The sequence below is a fragment of the Balaenoptera ricei genome, chromosome 1, assembly GCF_028023285.1.
Source record: "Balaenoptera ricei isolate mBalRic1 chromosome 1, mBalRic1.hap2, whole genome shotgun sequence".
In the NCBI taxonomy this organism is placed as follows: Eukaryota; Metazoa; Chordata; class Mammalia; order Artiodactyla; family Balaenopteridae; genus Balaenoptera; species Balaenoptera ricei.
In genome coordinates, this window is record NC_082639.1 from 57812560 (window position 1) to 57833529 (window position 20970).

Consider the following 20970-nt stretch of genomic DNA (forward strand, 5'->3'; position numbering starts at 1 on the left):
GCAATTCTGTGTAATTGTTTGAGAAACTACCAAACTGCTTTCCACAGCAGCTGTACCATTTTACATTCCCAACAGCACTGTATGGGAACTCCAATTTCTCAACTTCTTTGTCAACACTTGTTTTTTTAATTATAGCCATTTAATGTGTGAGAAGTAGTAGCTCATTTTGGGGTTTTTTTTAAATTTTTTAATTCAATTTTTTTAATGTAATTCCTCCAATTTTATTGTATTTATTAGTTATCTATTTTGTACATATTAGTGTATATATGTCAATCCCAATCTTCCAATTCATCCCACCCACCCCCACCCCCCAGTTTCCCCCCTTGGTGTCCCTACGTTTGTTCTCTACATCTGTGTCTCTATTTATGCCTTGCAAACCAGTTCATCTGTACTGTTTCTAGATTCCACATATACGCATTAACATATGATATTTGTTTTTCTCCTTCTGACTCACTTCACTCTGTATGACAGTCTCTAGGTCCAACCACATTTCTACAAATGACCCAATTTCGTTCCTTTTTATGGCTGAGTAATACTCCATTGTATATATGTACCACATCTTCTTTATCCATTCATATGTCGATGGACATTTAGGTTGTTTCCATGTCCTGGCTATTGTAAATAGTGCTGCAATGAACACTGGGGTACATGTGTCCTTTTGAATTATGGTTTTCTCAGGGTATATGCCTAGTAGTGGGATTGCTGGGTCATATGGTAATTCTATTTTTAGTTTTTTAAGGAACCTCCAAACTGTTCTCCATAGTGGCTATATCAATTTACATTCCCACCAACAGTGCAAGAGGGTTCCTTTTCTCCACACCCTCTTCAGCATTTATTGTAGATTTTCTGTAGATGCCCATTCTAACTGGTGTGAGGTGATACCTCATTGTAGTTTGGATTTGCATTTTTCTAATAATTAGTGATCTTGAGCAGCTTTTCATGTGCCTCTTGGCCATCTGTATGTCTTCTTTGGAGAAATGTCTATTTAGGTCTTCTGCCTATTTTTTGATTGGGTTGTTTGTTTTTTTGATATTGAGCTGCATGTGCTGTTTGTATATTTTGGAGATTAATCCTTTGTTTGTTGCTTCATTTGCAAATATTTTCTCCCATTCTGAGGGGTGTCTTTTCATCTTGTTCATGGTTTCCTTTGCTGTGCAAAAGCTTTTAAGTTCCATTAGGTCCCATTTGTTTATTTTTGGTTTTATTTCCATTACTCTAGGAAGTGGGTCAAAAAAGATCTTGCTGTGATTTATGTCAGAGTGTTCTTCCTATGTTTCCTCTAAGAGTTTTATAGTGTCAGGTCTTACATTTAGGTCCTTAATCTCATTGTGGTTTTGATTTGCATTTCTCTAATGACTAATGGTGTTTAACACCTTTTCCTGTGCTTGTTGGCCATTTGTTTTCTTTCTTTCGAAAAATGTCTGTTCAAGTCCTATGCCCATTTTTAAATTGCGTTGTTTGTGTTTTTGTTCTTGGATTATAAAAGTTCCTTCTATAGTCCGGATACTAGACCTTAACAGAGATAAGATTTGCAAATATTTTCTTCCATTATGTAAGTTGTCCTTTCACTTTTTTGATAGTTATTTGATGCACAGAAGTTTTTAATTTTGATGAAGCTCAATAAATCTATTTTTTTCTTTTGTTCACCATACTTCTAGTGTCATATCTAAGAATCTATTATCAAGGCAAAGGGCAAAAATATCTACCCCAGTTTTTTTCTAAGAGTTTTATAATTTTGGCTCTTACACTTAAATCGTTGATCCACTTTGAGTTAATTTTTGTATATGATATGAGGTCTGAATCCAAGTTTATTCTTTTGCATATGGCTATCTAGTTGTCCCAGCACCAGTTGCTTAAAATACTATTTTACCTCTATTTAATGGTCTTGGCACCTTTATCAAAAATCATTTAACCATATATGTGAGGGTTTATTTCTGGGATCTCTATTCTATTCTTTTGGTCTATATATCTATCTTTATGCTAGTACCACCCATTTTGATCACTATAATTTTATAGCAAGTTTTCAAATCAGGAAGTATGAGCTCTCTAACTTTGTTCTTTTTCAAAATTGTTTTGGCTACTTGGGGATCCTTTGATATTCCATATAAATTTTAGGATGACTTTTTTTCTATTGTTGCAAAAAAGGCTTTGGGATTATTCTGGGTGGTATTCACATCTTAATAACATTAAATCTTTCAACCCATAAACACAGAATGTATTTCCCATTTACTTAGGTCTCCTTTAATTTTTCTCAGCAATGTTTTATAGGTATCAGTGTACAAGTCTTTCATCTCCTTGGTTAAATTTATTCCTAGGTATTTTATTATTTAAGATGCTATTATAAACACAATTACTTTCTTAATTTCATTTTTGGGTTGTTCATAGGTAATATATAGAAATACAGCTGAATTTTGTGTGCTGATCTTATATTCTGCAACTTTTCTTTTTATTGTATCTATATGAGATGATGGATGTTAGTTTAACCTATTGTGGTAATCTTTTCACAATATAGGTAAATCAAACCATCATGCTGTACTTATACATTGATGTATGTCAATTATTTCTCAATAAAACTGGAAAAAAATAGTGAGTCTCTTGTTACACAACATATAGATGGATCATGGTTTTTATTCTTCCAGTTTTTTTGATGTTTGTTATCTTTGTTTAATCCACCCTACCAACCTTTGCTCTTTAATTGGAGTGTTTAATCCATTTACTTAAAGTAATTACTGTTTAGGAAGGGCTTCTGCCATTTTTAATTTGTCTTCTTTACGTCTTAAATTTTCTTGTTTTTCAAATCCTCCATGACTGTCTTCTTTAATGTTTAATTGATCTTTTTTATAGTGTATCATTTTTATTCCTCTCTAAATTTTTTTCTGTAATTTTTAAGTTACTTCTTGGTGACTGCCTTGGGAATTAAAATTAATTTCTTAAAATTTTTACATTCTATTTTGAAATAATACTACCTTACTTCAATTATACACAAAAACTGCTCCTATACAGCTAAATCCCACCCACTTTAAGTTGATGTTGTCACAAATTACATCTTTATACTTTGTATGCCCATTAGCATAGGTTTAGAACTATTGTTTAATGCATTTATTTTAAATCATATTGCAAAAAAATAGGAGTTACAAACCAAAATTACAATATTGGCTTTCGTATTGGTTTATGTAGTTACCTTTACCAGTGTTATTTCTTCATATGTCTTTGAGTTACTATTTAGTATCCTTTCATTTCTGCCTGAAGGGACTCCTATTAGCATTTCTTGTAAGTTCTACTAGTGCTGAATTCTCTTAGCTTTTAGTTATCTAGGAACATCTTAATTTCTCCTTCATGAGGATATATTCAGTTTTAATTATTTAATTAGATTTCTCCTTCATGAGGATTATTTGAAGAATATAGAATTTCTGGTTGACAGTTTTTTCTTTTGGTGCTTTAAGTACGTTGTCCCACTGGCTTCCAGCCTCCATGGTTTCTGCTGAAAATTGAGTGTAATCTGATTGGTGATCCTTTGTAAATGATGAGTTACTTTTCTCTTGCTGCTTTCAAGATTTTCTCTTTGTGTTTGATTATAATATGTCTCAGCGTGGATCTCTTCATTTTTATCTTTCTTGGCGTTCGTTGAGCTTCTCGGAGGTGCAGATTTATGTCTTTTATCAAATTTGGGAATATTTAGGCCACTACTTCTTCAACTATTCTTTGTGCCCCTTTATCTCTTTCTTCTCCTCTCTTTCTGAAATTTCCATTATATGTATGTTGGTGACTTGATGGAGTCCCACAGGTCCTGTAGGCTCTGTTCATTTTTCTTCATTATTTTTTCTTTCTGCTTCTCAGACTGGATTATTTCAACTGACCTATCATTAAAAACTGGTGATTCTTTCTTTTGCCTGCTCAGATGTGCTACTGAAAACTCTAGGGAGTTTTTCCATTTCAGTTATTGTACTTTTAACTCCAGAATTTATGTTTTTTTCTTTTTATAATTTCTATCTTTATTGATATTTTTTATTTGTTCACACACTGTCCTCCTGGTTTATTTTATCTCTTTGTCCATAGCTTCCTTTAGCTTGTTTTTTTTCTTTTCTTTTTTTTTTTTTTTTAATAAAATTGATCTAAAACCTTTGCCTAGTAAGTTTAATGTCTATACCTCCTCAGGGAGAGTTTCTGTTCATTTCTTCTTTGAAAGAGCTATACCTTCTTGTTCCTCTGTATCCTTTGCAATTTTTTTTTTTTTTGACAATTGAACATTTTGAATATAATTATGTGGTAATTCTGGAAATCACTCTCTTCCTCAGGATTTGATATCATAGTTTGCTGTGAGTGGTAGTTGTTTGTTTGCTAAGTAATTTTGCTAAACTATTTTTGTAAAGTCTGTATTCTTTGTCATGTATCATCTCATAAGTGTTTGTTTTTTAGCTTTCGGTCAGTTAGCGTCCTGACAGAGATTTCCTTGAACACCTGGGTTTCTTCCCACTCAGAAGAAAAAAAGGAAGGAAAGAACGGAAAAAAAGAAAAAAAAAGGGAAAAAACCCCTCCCAGTCTTTGCAGATGGGCTCCATGTTGGGGAATTCCTTCAGTGCTTAGGCAGGCTGCTTAAAACTATACCACAGCTTTCACTTCCTGCTTGTACTGAGCCTAGAGATCAGCCAGAGGTGAAAGTTTAGGATCTTTTCAGGTCTTTTCTGAGCATGCATCCTGCCCTAGGCATGTGCATGACTTTCTGAATTCCTCTGTATATGCAAGCCTTTTTCAATACCTTAATTTCCCAAAGAAAGTCTCTCCCAGCTTTTTCTTCTAGGCTTTCAGTGTATCTCTTGTTTGACTCAATTGCATTATTTTGCCTCAGGTAGCAGTGAGTTGTTCATCTGCCTTACAGTTTTTTGAAGAATGCATTATGCTTATCACCTGAGAGAGTTCTGGGTTAGGCAAAAAAACACAAATGCCTTATGTCAATCCTCCAGGTAGCCCCTAGACAGGTTAAAACATACAAACCAAATTCTTTGAGAATAAGGTCTGTTCTGTTCCCTCTGGAACCAAGGGCCAGGGTCTCACACTGGGAAGGCAGGCTTCAATCCTTAAGACCACCACTCTACTGGTGAGGGGAATGGGACAAGAGCAAGTAAAGATGCCACAAAGCTTTCTTACTAATTATAAGTTTCTTTTTTCTTGATTTAGCACTTGCTTAGAAGTTTGTCTATTTTAATCTTTTTAAAGAATTAGCTTATGGTTTTGCTGAGTAACAAAGGCCATTAAGATTATAACCTTTCTTCTAATTACACTTTTGGCCACAGCATTCAGAAGTTTGGCAATGCAGTGTTCTCAGAGTTGTTAATTTATAAACATTGAAAGATAGTAAGTATAGTAGTTAAGAGAACAGGTTCAAGAACCAGACTGTCTGGGAGTATCGTTGTCCACCATAGTAACTGAGTGACCTTGGGCAAGTTAGCTAACATCTCTTTGCCTGTTTCTTCTTCTATAAAATGAGGAATAGGGAGTTCCCTGGTGGTCCAGTGGTTAGGACTTGGTACTTTCACTGCCATGGCCCAGGTTCAATCCCTGGTTGGGGAACTAAGATCCTGCAAGCCATGGGGGTGCGGCCCCCCCAAAAAAAAATGAGGAATAGTTAAGAGCTCCTACCTCACAGGGCTGCTGTGAGAATTAAATCAGTTAATATACAGGCATACCTCATTTACTGCACTTTGCAGATATTGCATTTTTTCCAAATTGAAGGTTTGTGGCAACCCTGCATTGAACAAGTCTGTTGGTGCCATTTTTCCAACAGCATTTGCTCACCTCATGTCTCTATGTCACATTTTGATAATTCTTGCAGTATTTAAACATTTTCATTATTATTATATTTGTTATGGTGAGGTGTGATCAGTGATCTTTGATGTTAGTATTGTAATTGTTTGGGGGTAACACGAACCATGTCAATATAAGACAGTGAACTTATTCTATAAATGTAGTTTATGTTCCAACTGCTCCACTGACTGACTCATCCTCCATCTCTCTCCTTCTCCTCAAGCTTCCCCAACTCCTCAGAAATGACAATATTGAAATTAGGCCAATTAATAACCTTATAATGGTCTCTAAGTGTTCAAGAGAAAGAAAGAATAACACATCTCACTCTAAATCAAAAAACTAGAAATGATTAAGCTCCGTGAGGAAGGCATGTTGAAAGCTGAGAGGCCCAAACCTAAGCCTCTTGCACCAAACAGCCAAATTGTGAATGAAAAGGAAAAGTTCTTGAAGGAAATTAAAAGTGCTACTCTAGTGAACACATGAGTGATAAGAAAGCAAAACAGCCTTATTGCTGATAGGAGGAAGTTTTAGTGGTCTGGGTAGAAGATGAAAACCAGCCACAACATTCCCTTAAGCCAAAGCCTAATCCAGAACAAGGCCCTAACTCCCTTCAATACTATGAAGACTGAGAGAGGTGAGGAAGCTGCAGAAGAAATGTCTGAAGGTAGCAGAGGTTGGTTCATGATGTTTAAGGAAAGAAGCCATCTCCATAACATAATAGTGCAAGGTGAAGCAGCATGAGCTGATGTAGAAGCTATAGCAAGTTAACCAGAAGACCTACTTAAGATAATTAATAAAGGTGGCTATGCTAAACAACAGATTTTCAATATAGATGAAACAGCCTTGTATTGGAAGAAGACACCATCCAGGACTGTTACAGCTAGAGAGGAGAAGTCAATGCCTGGCTTCAAAGATTCAAAGGACAGGCTGACTCTCTTGTCAGTTAGGAGCTAATGCAGCTGGTGACTTTGAGTTGAAGCCAATGCTCATTTACCATTCTGAAAACCCTAGAGCCCTTAATAATTATGATAAATCTACTGTTGAGATCTACTACTCAGAAAAAAAGATTCTTTTCAAAACATGACTGCTCATTGACAATGCACCTGGTCACCCAAGAGCTCTGATGGAGATGTAACATGAGATTCATGTTGTTTTCATGCCTGCTAACACAACATCCATTCTGCAGCCCACGGATCAAGGAGTCATTTTAACTTTCAAGTCTTATTATTTAAGAAATACATTTTGTAAGGCTATAGCTGTCATAGATAGTGATTCCTGTGATGGATCTGGGCAAAATAAATTGAAAACCTTCTAGAAAGGACTCATCATTCTAGATGCCATTAAGAACATCTGTGATTCATAGGAAGAGGTCAAAATATAAACATTAACAGGAGTTCGGAAGAAGTTGATTCCAACCCTCATGGATGACTTTAAGGGGTTCAAGACTTTAGTAGAAGTAACTACAGATGTGGTAGAAATAGCAAGAGAACTAGGATTAGAAGTAGAGCCTGAATGAATTGCTGCAATCTGCTTCTTATGGATGAGCAAAAAAAGTGGTTTCTTGAGATGGAATTTACTCTTGGTGAAGATGCTGTGAAGATTGTTGAAATGACACCCAAGGATTTAGAATATTACATAAACTTAGTTGACAAGGCAGTGGCAGGGTTTGAGAGGACTGAGTCCAATTTTGGAAGAAGTTCTACTATGGGTAAAATGCTATCAAACAGCATTACATGCTACAGAGAAATCACTCATGAAAGGAAGAGTCAATCAATGTAGCAAACTTCATCATTGTCTTATTTTTAAAAAATTCTACAGCCACCCCAACCTTCAGCAACCACCACCCTGATCAGTCAACAGCCATCAACATCAAGGCAAGATGCTCTACAACAAAAAGATTATGACTCACTGAAGCCTCTATGATGGTTAGCATTTTTTAGCAATAAAGTATTTTAAATTAAAGCATATACATTGGTTTTTTAGATATAATTCTATTGTACACTTAATAGACTATAGTATATTATATGCGCTGGGACATTTAAAAAATTCATGTGACTAGCTTTATTGCGATATTCACTTAACTGGAGTGGTCTGGAACCAAACCTGCAATATCTCCCAGGTATGCCTGTATGTGAAAAGCCTAAAATAGTGCTTGGCATGTTTTAAATTTTATTAGTTATGGTCGATATGCTTTGTTACATTAAACAATCAGTTTCTATAAATGTTTCATAAATATTTGAAGAATACAAAGTTCTATGATATAGTCTGTATAAAAATCAAGATAATTATGTTATTCAAATCTTCTAAATCTGTATTTATTACTTGTAACTTAATTGTCAAATTCTGAAAGCTGTAGATCACAGCACCTAGCTATTGTGATTTGGCCAAATCATTTATATTTTTGCCTTATATACTGTAGTATTGATTTGTTAATCGACACACTCAAAGAATATATATTAAAATATTGTAATTTAGCAAGCAGAATAAAACATAAATTACCTTTGTCTTCCTTCATGATTTTGTCACATTGAACGTGTTTATTCTTTGGTGCTCCATTAATAGTCTGCATCATCCTTTCTACATATAAGTCATTGCCTAATCTATTTCGACAAAGAGTCTCATAATTCTTGTTTCTCCGGCTATAAAAAGTAATATATACCCAACTTATTAATAAAAATTAATTTTTACCACACATATCTTTTTCTATTGATATTATGCTTTTTCTTAAAATTACCTTCTTTAATGTGGATTGCACCAAAAACTGAAGTGAAAGTTCAAGACACTTCTTAGGGAAAGACTGCATTAAACTACCTCCAAAGGACTCTTTTACACTATATCCCCCAACATCCCTACAACTTTTACAACTTTTGGTACCCACGAATAATATCCTAGCATTATCTCCACATAGGTTTTATGAATTTTGATATAGACATAAAGCTATAAATTTCCCTCAAAGTACTACTTTTGTGTCATCCCACAGTATGTATTATTTTCATAATTGTTTTGTTCTGAGTATTTCTTTGATTTCCATTATGATTTCTTCTTTGGTTCATGAGGAATTTACAAAATGTGCTTTTTAACTTCCAAAAGTGTATGTGAATATGCATCTATGTTTTAGTTGAGATTTATGTAATTAATTTTTAACTTCATTCCACTGTGGCCAGAGAATTTAGTCTGTCTGACACTACTTCTTTGAAATTTTTGAAACCTTGCTTCATGGCCTTGTACATGGATGATTTTTGTGAATGTTCCATGTGTGCTTGAAAAGAGTGTGTATCCTCTAATTGTTAAATTCAGAGTTAAATTCTATATATGACCATTAAATTATGTTTTTGGTTCAAATTTTCTATAACTATACTAATTTTATCTGATTGACTTATCAATAATTAAGACAGGTATATTCATACCTCCTACTTTAATAAGATACTTACCAAGTTTCCAATTTTTGCTTTATATATTAAGAGGTTATTTCATTAGGAGTTTCAAGTTTAGAATTATTATACCTTCCTATCATTATGAAGCCACACTCTTTATCCCTAATAATGCTATTGGTTTGTTTCTCTGTAGATGATGTGTTCTTTATTTTTTTTCTTCTGTTTTTAAAATCTTCTTTTAATATTTGGTATTTTGGAGTATGAGTACAATGCGTCCCCTTTGTGTGTGTGTGGATTTCCTTTTATTTATTCCTATTTCTGTGGAATGGTGTTTTTCAATAGTTTGGGGAATTCCTTACTCTCCTTGAATAGTAACTCTCGTCCATTCTTTCTATTCTGCCCTTTTGGAACTGATTAGGTGTATGTTAGACCTTTAGTTTATTATCAATATCTATTTAATATCAAAGATTAAATCAGTATTTAATATCAAAGATTAAATCAATATTTACTTTTTAATTTTAACAATTATATAAACATACTTTATTTTTAAATTCTTTTAAAATTTTTTTCATTATAAGTAATCATTTTGATAGTTTCTTAGTGTTAATGATATTTTAACTCTATCTTTTATTTAAATATTTCACATATATTTTATACTTTATATTTGATAATATCATTACCCATAGTCCTCAGGATCTAGATCGAGGATTTGTTATTTTTAAAATTCTCATTCATAATGACTTGTTTCTTTATTGGTTTGGTGTATTTTTACTAAACTCAAACTGAATGAATCTTAAGAGTCTAAATGGGATACGCTTTCCTCCAGAGAAAATTTGTATTTGCTTATGATAGTAGCTAGGAGATCCTACTGACCTGGGACTACTTGAGATAACTGAGATCCTTGTAAGGGTCTTGGTTTAATATAAGAATCTCTCCTTCAGCTGTCTCAATTTGTGGGGGATCCAAGACTTCCTGGTGGACTCTAGATCCATGTGCTAATATTAACATTTGCTTCTAGCATCTCTCCCTCTCTGATTTCAGATCACTTATCTATCCCATTGTTATTCTTTTCCTTTCCTTTTTCTGGTCCTGGGAGCTTTCACTTATGTCTCATGAGCTTTAAAAGTATGCTATTTGAGTTATAAAGCAGAAACTAATACACCATTGTAAAGCAATTATACTCCAGTAAAGATGTTAAAACAAAAAAAAGTATACTATTTGAGATCTAATTGTACTATATTTTATAGTCTAAACAATTTTACAAGATTTTATATTTGGATAAAAATAATACCATAAAAATTATTTTAGTGATGAGTTTTTTAGTACTATGAATCATATTCAAATTATACTTGAAGAAAACTAATCTGAATAACTATATTAATAATCTATTTATGTAGCTATATTAATTTCAGACAGAGCAGACTTCAGAGCAAGGAAAATTATCAGAGATAAAGAGGGGCATTACATAATGATAAAGGGGTCAAGTATCCAAAAAGACATAACAATCCTTAACGTGTATGTGCCTAACAGGAGAGTTTCAAAATACATGAGGCAAAACTAATGATCCATTTATATTCATTAATAAAGAGAAATGGAAAATCTACTCTCAATAGTAAATTCAGTCATTTCCCCATAACATATTTTCCCTTTTAAGTTTTAAATATAAAAAATGGCAGTCATTTCTTTTTAACTTGAAAATAATTCATATATGCATAAAAGAAAAAATCATTAAAACCTATACTGAGACTTAGAAGCTTCCTTTATTTCTTTTATTATTTAACTTAGTAGCTCACCTACTTTTTAAAGAATATGGTAAAGCTATGGGTTCCTCTTCTAGGAAAAACATACAGCATAAACACTTTACATGTAATTTCATGAGGCACATATGTAACTATATACGATTTCACCAGGCACATATACCACCAGTGTTTATCCAGAAATCCCCAAAGACGGAAACAAGGATAAGAGCCTCTGATTTAGCATTTAAATTACAAAAGCAATGTAAACAATTGAACAATACATACCTTACTTTCTCAGCTTCTTCAGATTCTACAGAAACCATGACTGTTGGTAGGTTTAAAAAGTTCATCGTTTCTGTCTCTGTGAGTATTATCTCTATAGTCTTCTCCAGGTCTTCTTTTGTTACAATTTTTCCAGGTGTTGCCCTAATAACTCGTAAATCTAAAATACATGACTTAATAAAAATCATTTACTAATTGTTATTTTTAATTTTCATTTTGTCAAAATACCATGACGAGTCATACATTGCAGGTGGCATTACATCGTCAAGGAATAGGCCATGTTGTGAGATGTAGTCTATTTAATCCCTCTGAAGCCAAACTGGATCCTATGGCTCATAAACCATCTCTGTTGCTGATACATCAATCCTACTCCAATCTCAAATGTGTAGTCATGACTACAAGGGCATCCCATTACATCTATCCTATAATATTAACAGGGAGATTGGGGTGAACAACTATTGATACAACTCAAGAGACATACGGGCAAGAGTGTTTCCCGGATAATATGCAACCCTTCTCTGAGCCCTGAAGCTAATTTCTAGTCTATATCTACAACAGCCTTTTATTCTGTTTGTCCTTCTTATTGGTTGACTTTTGATTTAGATTACAGCCCACCTCTAATCATCTTCACCAAGAGCTAAAAAGACTCTCCAGTGAAAGTTGTGGTTAAATATAGGAGAAAAAGAGGCTCAATATCCATGCAAAAAATACATTGAAAAGGGTTAGCCTCAAGTCTGTAGTCTTGTCAGAAGTCCAAGATTCTTGAAAAATTTCACTGAGGATGGAGTGTCAGGGCTAGAGAGTTTGGACTTGGTTGTATGGGTAATAAAGAGCCATGACACGGTATATAGGTCAGAGTTCAATGTTTTCTGTTAAAAACAGCGTGTGAAGCAGGGATCCATGAGGTTTTGATGTGGGTAAAGCTTGAAAAGCTTTAGGAAAACAAGACTTAAGGGTATACACTTTCCAGAGATTAAGGCTCAGTCTCCTTAAGAAGGCCCAAAGCCTGAGAAAAACACTCTCCTTATAACCTAAAAAAAATACAAGCTACTAATTTCACAAACCAATCATCCACATTTGGAATGGCTAAATAAATAATAGTATACTCATCTATGAATATTAACTAGTAATTAAATATGACATTAAAAACATATGAAAATGTTTGTAATAAAATGTAAAGTGACAGAATAATCGAGGACAAAACCCACGCTATGGTTATAACAATTAAAATACTTATGCATATGGAGAAGCTGAGGAAACAAAATTTTTAATTGCTAATCCTTTATAGTATTGGATGATTCTTCTTTTTAAAAATGTTCTTTAATTTTTATTATTTATGCAATAAATTTAAAATATGAGGGAGAGGTGATTTATATAAGTAAATCTAGCTAAGGTAGATATAAGGTAAGTGAAAAAGAAATGAATTACCCATATGGACACAACTGGAGACATATCTAGTTCAAACTGTTCGTTTTATCAGTGAAGAAAATGAGAAACAGAGAGGCTAAGTGAGAAGTTTAAGGTCACACAGGAATACTGGCAGTTTTTTGAGACTAGAAATTTTGGTTCTTGATTCTCTAAACTTTCTTTCTTTAAGACCACCAGATCTTCATCTATGATTTAGTTACATATACCTCAAAGTAGCATTATGGCACAGATATGTTAATTATAAAAATGAATGATCTTACAGTAGATAGAACCTAATAGGGGACTTCCCTGGTGGCGCAGTAGTTAAGAATCCGCCTGCCAGGACAGGAATAAAGACACAGACGTAGAGAATGGACTTGAGGACACGGGGAGGGGGAAGGGTAAGCTGGGACGAAGTAAGACAGTAGCACTGACATACATACACTACCAAATATAAAATAGATAGCTAGTGGGAAGCAGCTACATGGAACAGGGAGATCAGCTCGGTGCTTTGCGACCACCTAGAGGGGTGGGATAAGGAGGGTGGGAGGGAGACGCAAGAAGGAGGTGATATGGGGATATACGTATTCATATAGCTGATTCACTTTGTTATGCTGCAGAAACTAACACAATACTGTAAAGCAATTATACTCCAATAAAGATGTTTAAAAAAAAAAAGAATCCGCCTGCCAATGCAGGGGACACGGGTTTGAGCCCTGGTCCAGGAAGATCCCACATGCCGCGGAGCAACTAAGCCCGTGCACCACAACTACTGAGCCTGCGCTCTACAGCCTGAGAGCCACAACTACTGAGCTCGTGTGCCACAACTACCACAACTAGGTGCCATACGCATGCTCCGCAACAAGAGAAGTCACAGCAATGAGAAGCCCGCGCACTGCAACAAAGAATAGCCCTGCTCGCCACAACTAGAGAAAGCCCACGTGCAGCAACGAAGACCCAACGCAGCCAGAAATAAAAATAAAAAATAAAAGGTATACCAGATTATGTTAATGTGCATTCAAGACTGAGAAATACTAATCTACCAGGTGGTAGAAGTAGAATTGTTTGGGTGTGACTCACTTTAGAGACTTGACTTTGTAGTTAGAATTCACCAGCAGGCCAAGATGATATAAACATCTATATTATTCTTCAAGGTTTCTGGAGGTGAAGTTTTGTTACGTTTGTTTGTTTGTTTGTTTTTGATGTAGACAAATAGAGGTAGACCTCAAGGCAAATCATTACTTAAAGATTTTCTTCTTTATCTTAAGAGGAGTGCAAATCCATTGGAGGGCTTTAAGCAGGGAGAATGCAATTAGATTGTGTTCTTAAAAAGATCATTCTAATAGGGATACAGTAGGATAATTAGTTGGCTTAGAAATCCCACTAGGGGATTAAAGACAGAAAGGGAATTTTAAGGGAGTTTGGGGAGATTGTTGTAAACTATTGACCACTCAAGAAAAGAATCTAGTAACCTAGCAACAATCTACACTACCTTGACGAAAGACCAGGTGCATCCAAGCACCAGGCACACTCAAGCCACAAACTTTCATTGTTAAAACACAATACATATGCGGTCTGAATCTTGTTACATGAAGTCAGGGAGTTAGTAGTCCTTGAAGAGTAGCATTTCTGCAAGACAGAAATATAGGTGAAAAAGGAAAGAAAGTAGGTGAAAGGGGACATTATAACAAAACCTGAGATGAATTACCATATATTAGTATATGTCACCACCCTTCTGCTAATATACATATTTAAACAGCGTCATGATCATCCCCATTAGACCATACAGGGTCAAAGGAGGAACTAGTGATTTAAGCCTTGACGTCTACCCAAAACTGAGGAAGAAGGTGGTCTTTTCTTCCCTCCCCACTTTTTCTTTGATTATAAAAATGTAGCCCTCTTTGTTCTCAGGGCTGTGCTCCCTTGCCTGCCCGCTTGTAGCTCTCACAAGTATCCTATGCTAATAAACTGACTCTGCCTATCGCTTTGCCTCATGCTGAATTCTTTCTGCAAGGAGAAAAAAGAACCTGAGCTTGAGTAAGTCCTGACACCAGGTGAGCAGCTTCAATTAAAAGACAGTGGATTTGAGTCCCCTCCTGAGTCAGGGACTGTAGGTTCAAGTCCCAGTCTGAGGTGTGGCTGGGCTTGAGTCCCATTCCATGGGTTCAAGTCCCATCCTGTGGATTCAAGTCCCAATCTGAATTTTGGCTGGGTTCGAGTCCCATCCAAGAAGGAGAGCAGGTTCAATTCTGCATACAGTTTGGAAAAACAAATTGGAGGGTGGCAAGAATATATGTAGGGACTGCTGAGGGAGCTTATGACAATAATTCAATTCTTTGTCCCCTCCTGAGAGGACGGGCGTCTTCCTACAACAGACATTGCTAATTGCTTAAGTCTTCATTGCTAAGCCTTTCTCCCTTCCCTGGCCTCTTTCCATTAATACAGGTTGAGAAATAAAATATTTGGCTTTTCCAGCCTCTCTTGAAGCTAGTGGTGTCAATGTGACACAGTTCTGGCCAATGTGATAAAAACAGAAATATACAGGAAAAAGGAAGCCTTCTGGGAAAACGTTTACTTTCCTGATAAATGAGGGAGATGTGACTGGTGCTACTGCCTTTCTCCTTCTTTCTGCTTTTAATGTGGGTATAATACCCAGAGCTGGGGCACGTATCATGAGACCATGACGCAAGAAACAAGAAGAAAAGGCTTACGAAAAGAGAAGAGCAGAGCTTCCAATCCAGATTCTGACACAAGCCACAAAAGCAAAGCCAAAAGCTATCTACCTTTAACTTCTTTTAATGTGGGAAAAATGGTAGTTGGGTATTCTGTTACTTGTCAGAAGCATTCTGTTACATATGCTAACACCAAAAAGAAGAGTCCATCAAGCACTTTTCCAACCTTATTAATATTTTCACTAATCCTCATTATCATCTTAGAGGAAAAGACATCCTGACCCTCAAGGAAGTACCCACTTCTTCCAGCACTTATGGTCAACCATTATTTCCTCATTCTTTTAACTTTACTTACATAATCCTTTGCATTACCTCATGTTTTATCCTCTGCCTGGAATGGGCCTCTCCTTTTGTTCTCCTGACAAATTACTAATTATCTTTAGAAACCCAATTCAAAAGTCAATTATGTTCTCTACAAACGTTCTCTCATTTTTTGTTTTCCACCTCACAGTAGTTAATCTTTTCTTTGTAAGTACTCCCATCACATTCTGCATATGTCTTAATATGGCATTGATCACAGTGTATCACAATTATTTGTCTCCTGAGTTAGAAGCTGAGCTCTTTTAAAACAGGGTCTGTGGGACTTCCCTGGTGGCGCAGTCCCTGCCAGTGCAGGGGACACAGGTTCAAGCCCTGGTCTGGGAAAATTCCACATGCCAGGGAGCAACTAAGCCCACGTGCCACAACTACTGAGCCCACAGTCTAGAGCCCGCGCACCTAGAGCCCGTGCTCCGCAACAAGAGAAGCCACAGAAATGAGAAGCCCACGCACCGCAATGAAGAGTAGCCCCCGCTCGCCACAACTAGAGAAAACCCGCGCACAGCAACAAAGACTCAATGCAGCCAAAAATAAATAAATAAATATTTTTTAAAAATTAAAAACAAAAAAAACAGGGTCTGTGATTACTGAGGCTGGTGGTGCAAGAAAGTCATTTGAGAATTTTAAAAAATATATAAACATTACCCTGGTAATTCTCATATAGCTACTGCACAGGCCAGCATTTGGGAATGATTACCATAGTTCTTCTATCTCAAGCACCCAAAAAATAATGAGCACATTTGCTAAAGAAATAATGAACTGTTACTGAAATAAAAGATTGGATTTTCATTACCTGTAAAACTAGCCAACCTTTCCCGTTTAAAGGATGGTTCTTCTAGATCTTCTACCATTGATTCAGTAGTGGATGTACTTGACTTAGAAACTGTACTGCTTCCTAAAACTGACCTTTAATAATGAATAACAACATTATTTATTTAGATATCCTTATGTGCAATTAAATGTATAAAAGAAAACATTATCAGATTGAGAAATCAAATATACTGTAATCATATGAGCAAAGTTGATAAAAATAAACTAGTTCTTTAAATATTGAGTTGATTTTTAATGTTCTTTAAGTAAAAAGTCATTTTAAATATACTTTAGAAATAAGACATGTCAAACCTATGCCTAAAGACCTTCAATGGATTCTCAACAGTATGTTTAGGATAAAAATCCAAAACACAGCCTACCTACCGAGACTCTCCGTCTTATCTTCATTATCAATATTCTCTCCCCCCACTTTCTTTTTTTAAGTTTCTCAAACTTATGGAGCTCTCTTACCTCAGGGCCTCAGCCTGGAATATTCTACCCTTCATTTTTCACCAGGTTTCTGCTCATTTTTCAAATCCCATATTAAATGCAATTTATTCAATTTGATAAATGTCCTCTCAAGACTTAATTTAAAATAAAATTTATATACTTGGTGGGAAATCAATACACTGAAGAATCCAAAAATAATTTCCTTTAAACATAGAAACTTAACATTACTCCATGATATTACATACTTTTTTCCTTTCTACTTATAGTTCCAACTGCCCTCCGAAAGGTTGGGTTCAGTTTACTGGAATATCCTTTGTTTTGCGGAGAACTACCATGGCTTCTGTATGCTAATTTGGAGGCAGACTCTAGAGCAGCATATTTTCTCCTAAAATTTCGTGCTTAGTTAACATCTGGAACTTTTAATTTATCAGATTGAAAGTTACACACTAAAGTATTTCCCCATAATCTTTAGATTGTTTTAGGAGTACTGTTTTATTATGGCAAAGACTGAATTTCTCTATTGGAAGCACTAAAAATTTTCAATTATATAAGTATCTACATATGTAAATGCAAAACATGTCATTTACCAAAAAAAAGTTATAAAACAAGAGAGAAATCAAACCCTAGGAGAACAAGGATTTGTATGGAAGAATAGGGAGGGAAAAAAAGGAAAGCTCCTAAACTGCAGCATAAAAGAAACTGAAGAAAACTGAAGAAATACGTCTGTGATGCTAGGTCGCATCTTTTGGTTCCTCAGGAAATCTTGAGTAAAATCTGTATATTTTTTCACAAATGTTTTGGTGTAAGTGTAGGGGAACACCTGACATGCAAGCTCTACATCTAGTTAAAACATGAGAAGAACACAGAGGTGGCACACTAGGATGAGAGAGCGGAGCTGGGAGACTGGGGACAACTGACATCTAAGTTACATATGTGCAACTTAAATGAAAATACATAAGATATAGAAAAAGAATCATAGAATAGTATACTCTACCTTGTAAACTGCCCTAACATACTAGGATTTATTGTATTCTGATAAAGGCTATAGGAAGCTATAAAGTCTGATGTACGTGATCCTTCTTGTGATGTCAATAGTTTATTTGGCTTTGCTGTACCAGTATATGGATCTGGATGGTAGAGAGGTCTGGGAGTAACATCAACTCCATGTATATCAGTCACCTGTAGAAAATAGTTATTTAAAATAAAATAAGTAAAAAAGACAGGGTTTCTGAATAATCGGTCCTAAAAAACAGAGATAAAAATAGTAGAAAAAAGATAAATATAATGTTTGTAGGATAGGACAAACATTAAAAATTTAATGATAAAAGATTTTATGCTTAAAAAGTTTCTTAACTGAGGCATACACTTTTTTAAAAGTCTTATTCATGTTTTACCTGTATATAAGAAATATATACTAATTTTGAGAAAATTCAAAAATATAGAAAGATTATTCATTCAGATTGTTAATATTTTGGTATATTTAATTTTTTATGTATAAGCTTTAAAAACCACAACTTTTCATTTAACATTTTATTAATAAATATTAGCCAAGTTATTACACATTTTTGGCTTATTTGTTTTTGGCTAATTTTTAGTATTTTTAATTATGAAATTTAACACATACAGAAATATAATTAAAACATAACCATATAGTTAAATAATGCAAAGCAAATGTTCTTATAATCACAACTAAAGTAAAAAATTAGAACATTGATAGAACCTCCAGGAGACTTTGCCCCTCCTAGATCACAAGCAGCTCCCCTAGCTTTTGCTTCTTCTGGTTTACTGCCTCTCCCTCCTTCCCAGTGAATATCATTAACTTGATTTTGGTAATTATTTTCTTTCTTCTTTTTAAAGTTTTATTAAGTATGCATTCCTAAACAATAACACTTACTTTTTATAACTTATATTGAAGTAAAATATACATAGAGATGTGCACATATAAATGCACACCTTAATAAATTTTCATAAATGGAAGACACCCAGGCACCTAGCATTCAGATTTAGAAACAGAAAATTACCAGCATCTCAGAAGTTCCTTCCGTAAGAGTCACTATCTCCCACCAAAGGTAATGATTATACTGACTCCATGGATTAGTTTTGCCTGTTTTTGAACTTCACTTTGATGGAATCATGAAGCACGTACCCTTGGTATCTGGTTTCTTTTTTTCAATGTTATATTTGTGAGAGCCCTTCATATTGTTAAGTATAGCTGTAGATGGTTCATTTTCATTGTTGTACAATAATATTCCATTGTGTGAATATATCACAATTTTATACATCTATTTTATTGTTCATGGACATTTCTGTAGTTTCCAAATTTTTGGCTATTACAAATGATGCCACTGAGCTTCCCTGGTGGTGCAGTGGTTAAGAATCCACCTGCCAATGCAGGGGACATGGGTTCGAGCCCTGGTCCAGGAAGATCCCACATGCCGCAGAGCAACTAAGCCCATGCGCCACAACTACTGAGCCTGAGCTCTACAGCCCGCGAGCCACAACTACTAAGCCCATGTGCCATAACTACTGAAGCCCTCGCGCCTACAGCCTGTGCTCCACAACAAGAGAAGCCACCGCAATGAGAAGCCCGCACACCGCAACGAAGAGTAGCCCCCGCTCGCTGCAACTAGAGAAAGCCCGCGAGCAGCAACGAAGACCCAACGCAGCCAAAAATAGATAAATATATTTTAAAAAACCAAAAACAAATGATGCCACTAAGAAGATGGTTGTACATGTGTTTTGCTGACTATACTGTATGAATTTATGTTGGGTGTATACCTGTGTGAAATTCCTGGTTATTGGATTATTTATATGTTCACATATAGTAGATACAGCTGAAAGGTTTTCTCAAGTGGTTCCCACCAACAAAGTATGAGAGTTCTGGTTGCCCCATATTTTGCTTAGCACTTAGTATTGATATTTACCAAGTTTATCAATGTAATTTAGTTTTGCCTGTTTTTAAAATGTATATAAATAGCCATATATTATAACAGAATTATCTGACATCTTTTGTTCAACAGTATGCTTTTATATATCTCTCCATGTTGTTGCATGTATAATAGTTCATTCATTTATTGGTGACTGTAGTCTGTTGGATTAGTATATCATATTTTATTTATCCCTTTTACTTTTAACAGACATTGAATTGTTTCCAGTTTTTGGCCATCATGAAAACTGTTTCAATAAACATTTATGTGAAAGCATACTGTTAAACATGAAAATGTATTTCTGTAGGGGATATATAGATGTGGAATTGATGAGTCAACTTGATTAGATAACACCAAACTGTTTTCCAAGTTGATTGTAAAACTTTTCAAGATTACCAGCATTGTGACAGTTGCTGTTACTCTACATTCTCATCAACAACTAGCACTGCCAGATATAGAAATGTAAACCAGTATGGGTATAGGTATACAGGTATCTCATTTTGACTTTAATTTTCATGAAATTAAACTTCTTTTCATGTGCTTATTCCCATCTTGACTTCCTTTTTTTTGAAGGAAAATATCCCATACAAGTCCTTTGCACACTTTTCTGTTGAGTTCCGTCTTTTTTTAAATTGATGATAGAGTTCATTAAATGTTCTGACTATGAACCCTTTCTAGTTTATGTGTTGAAAATGTCTTCTTTCACTCTATGGCTGCATTTTCCTTGTAGTATCTTTTAATGAATAGAAGTTCTTCATCTTAGCGTAGTCAAATTTATCATGTTTTCCTTTATGGTTTACGCCTTAGATGTCTCATCCAAGAAACCATTCCCAATCCTGAAATTATGAAGATATTTTTGCTTTTCATGTTTAGATCTATAATATACCCAGAATTGAGTTTCGTGTATAGTATGAGGAAGGAAGCCAATATATTTTTATTCCGTGTGAATACCCAATTGTCTCAACAAGAATTTTTGAAAATCCTGTTATTTCCCCATTACTCTCTAGTGCACATTTATTATAAAACAAGTGTTTATATGTGCCTGAGTCACTTGTAGGCTCTCTGTCTATACCTTTGTTAATGTTACACTTTATATAAAACTTGGTATCTAGGAGAGCAAGTCCTTCCA

At 34.9% G+C, this 20970-nt stretch overlaps 1 protein-coding gene and 1 non-coding gene across 2 annotated transcripts in view; one reads left to right on the plus strand and one right to left on the minus strand.

Annotated features, from left to right (window-relative positions):
- The window catches only part of DNAI4 (dynein axonemal intermediate chain 4), a 123572-nt gene that overhangs the window by 81285 nt on the left and 21317 nt on the right, over positions 1–20970 (minus strand). The window contains 4 exon segments of the mRNA XM_059924219.1: positions 8302–8441; positions 11201–11357; positions 16448–16560; positions 17909–18093. Of these exon segments, the coding sequence (XP_059780202.1) occupies positions 8302–8441; positions 11201–11357; positions 16448–16560; positions 17909–18093 (595 nt within the window).
- On the plus strand, positions 5497–5568 carry TRNAE-UUC (transfer RNA glutamic acid (anticodon UUC)). Its single transcript has one exon. It is a non-coding gene; the product is annotated as a tRNA-Glu (tRNA).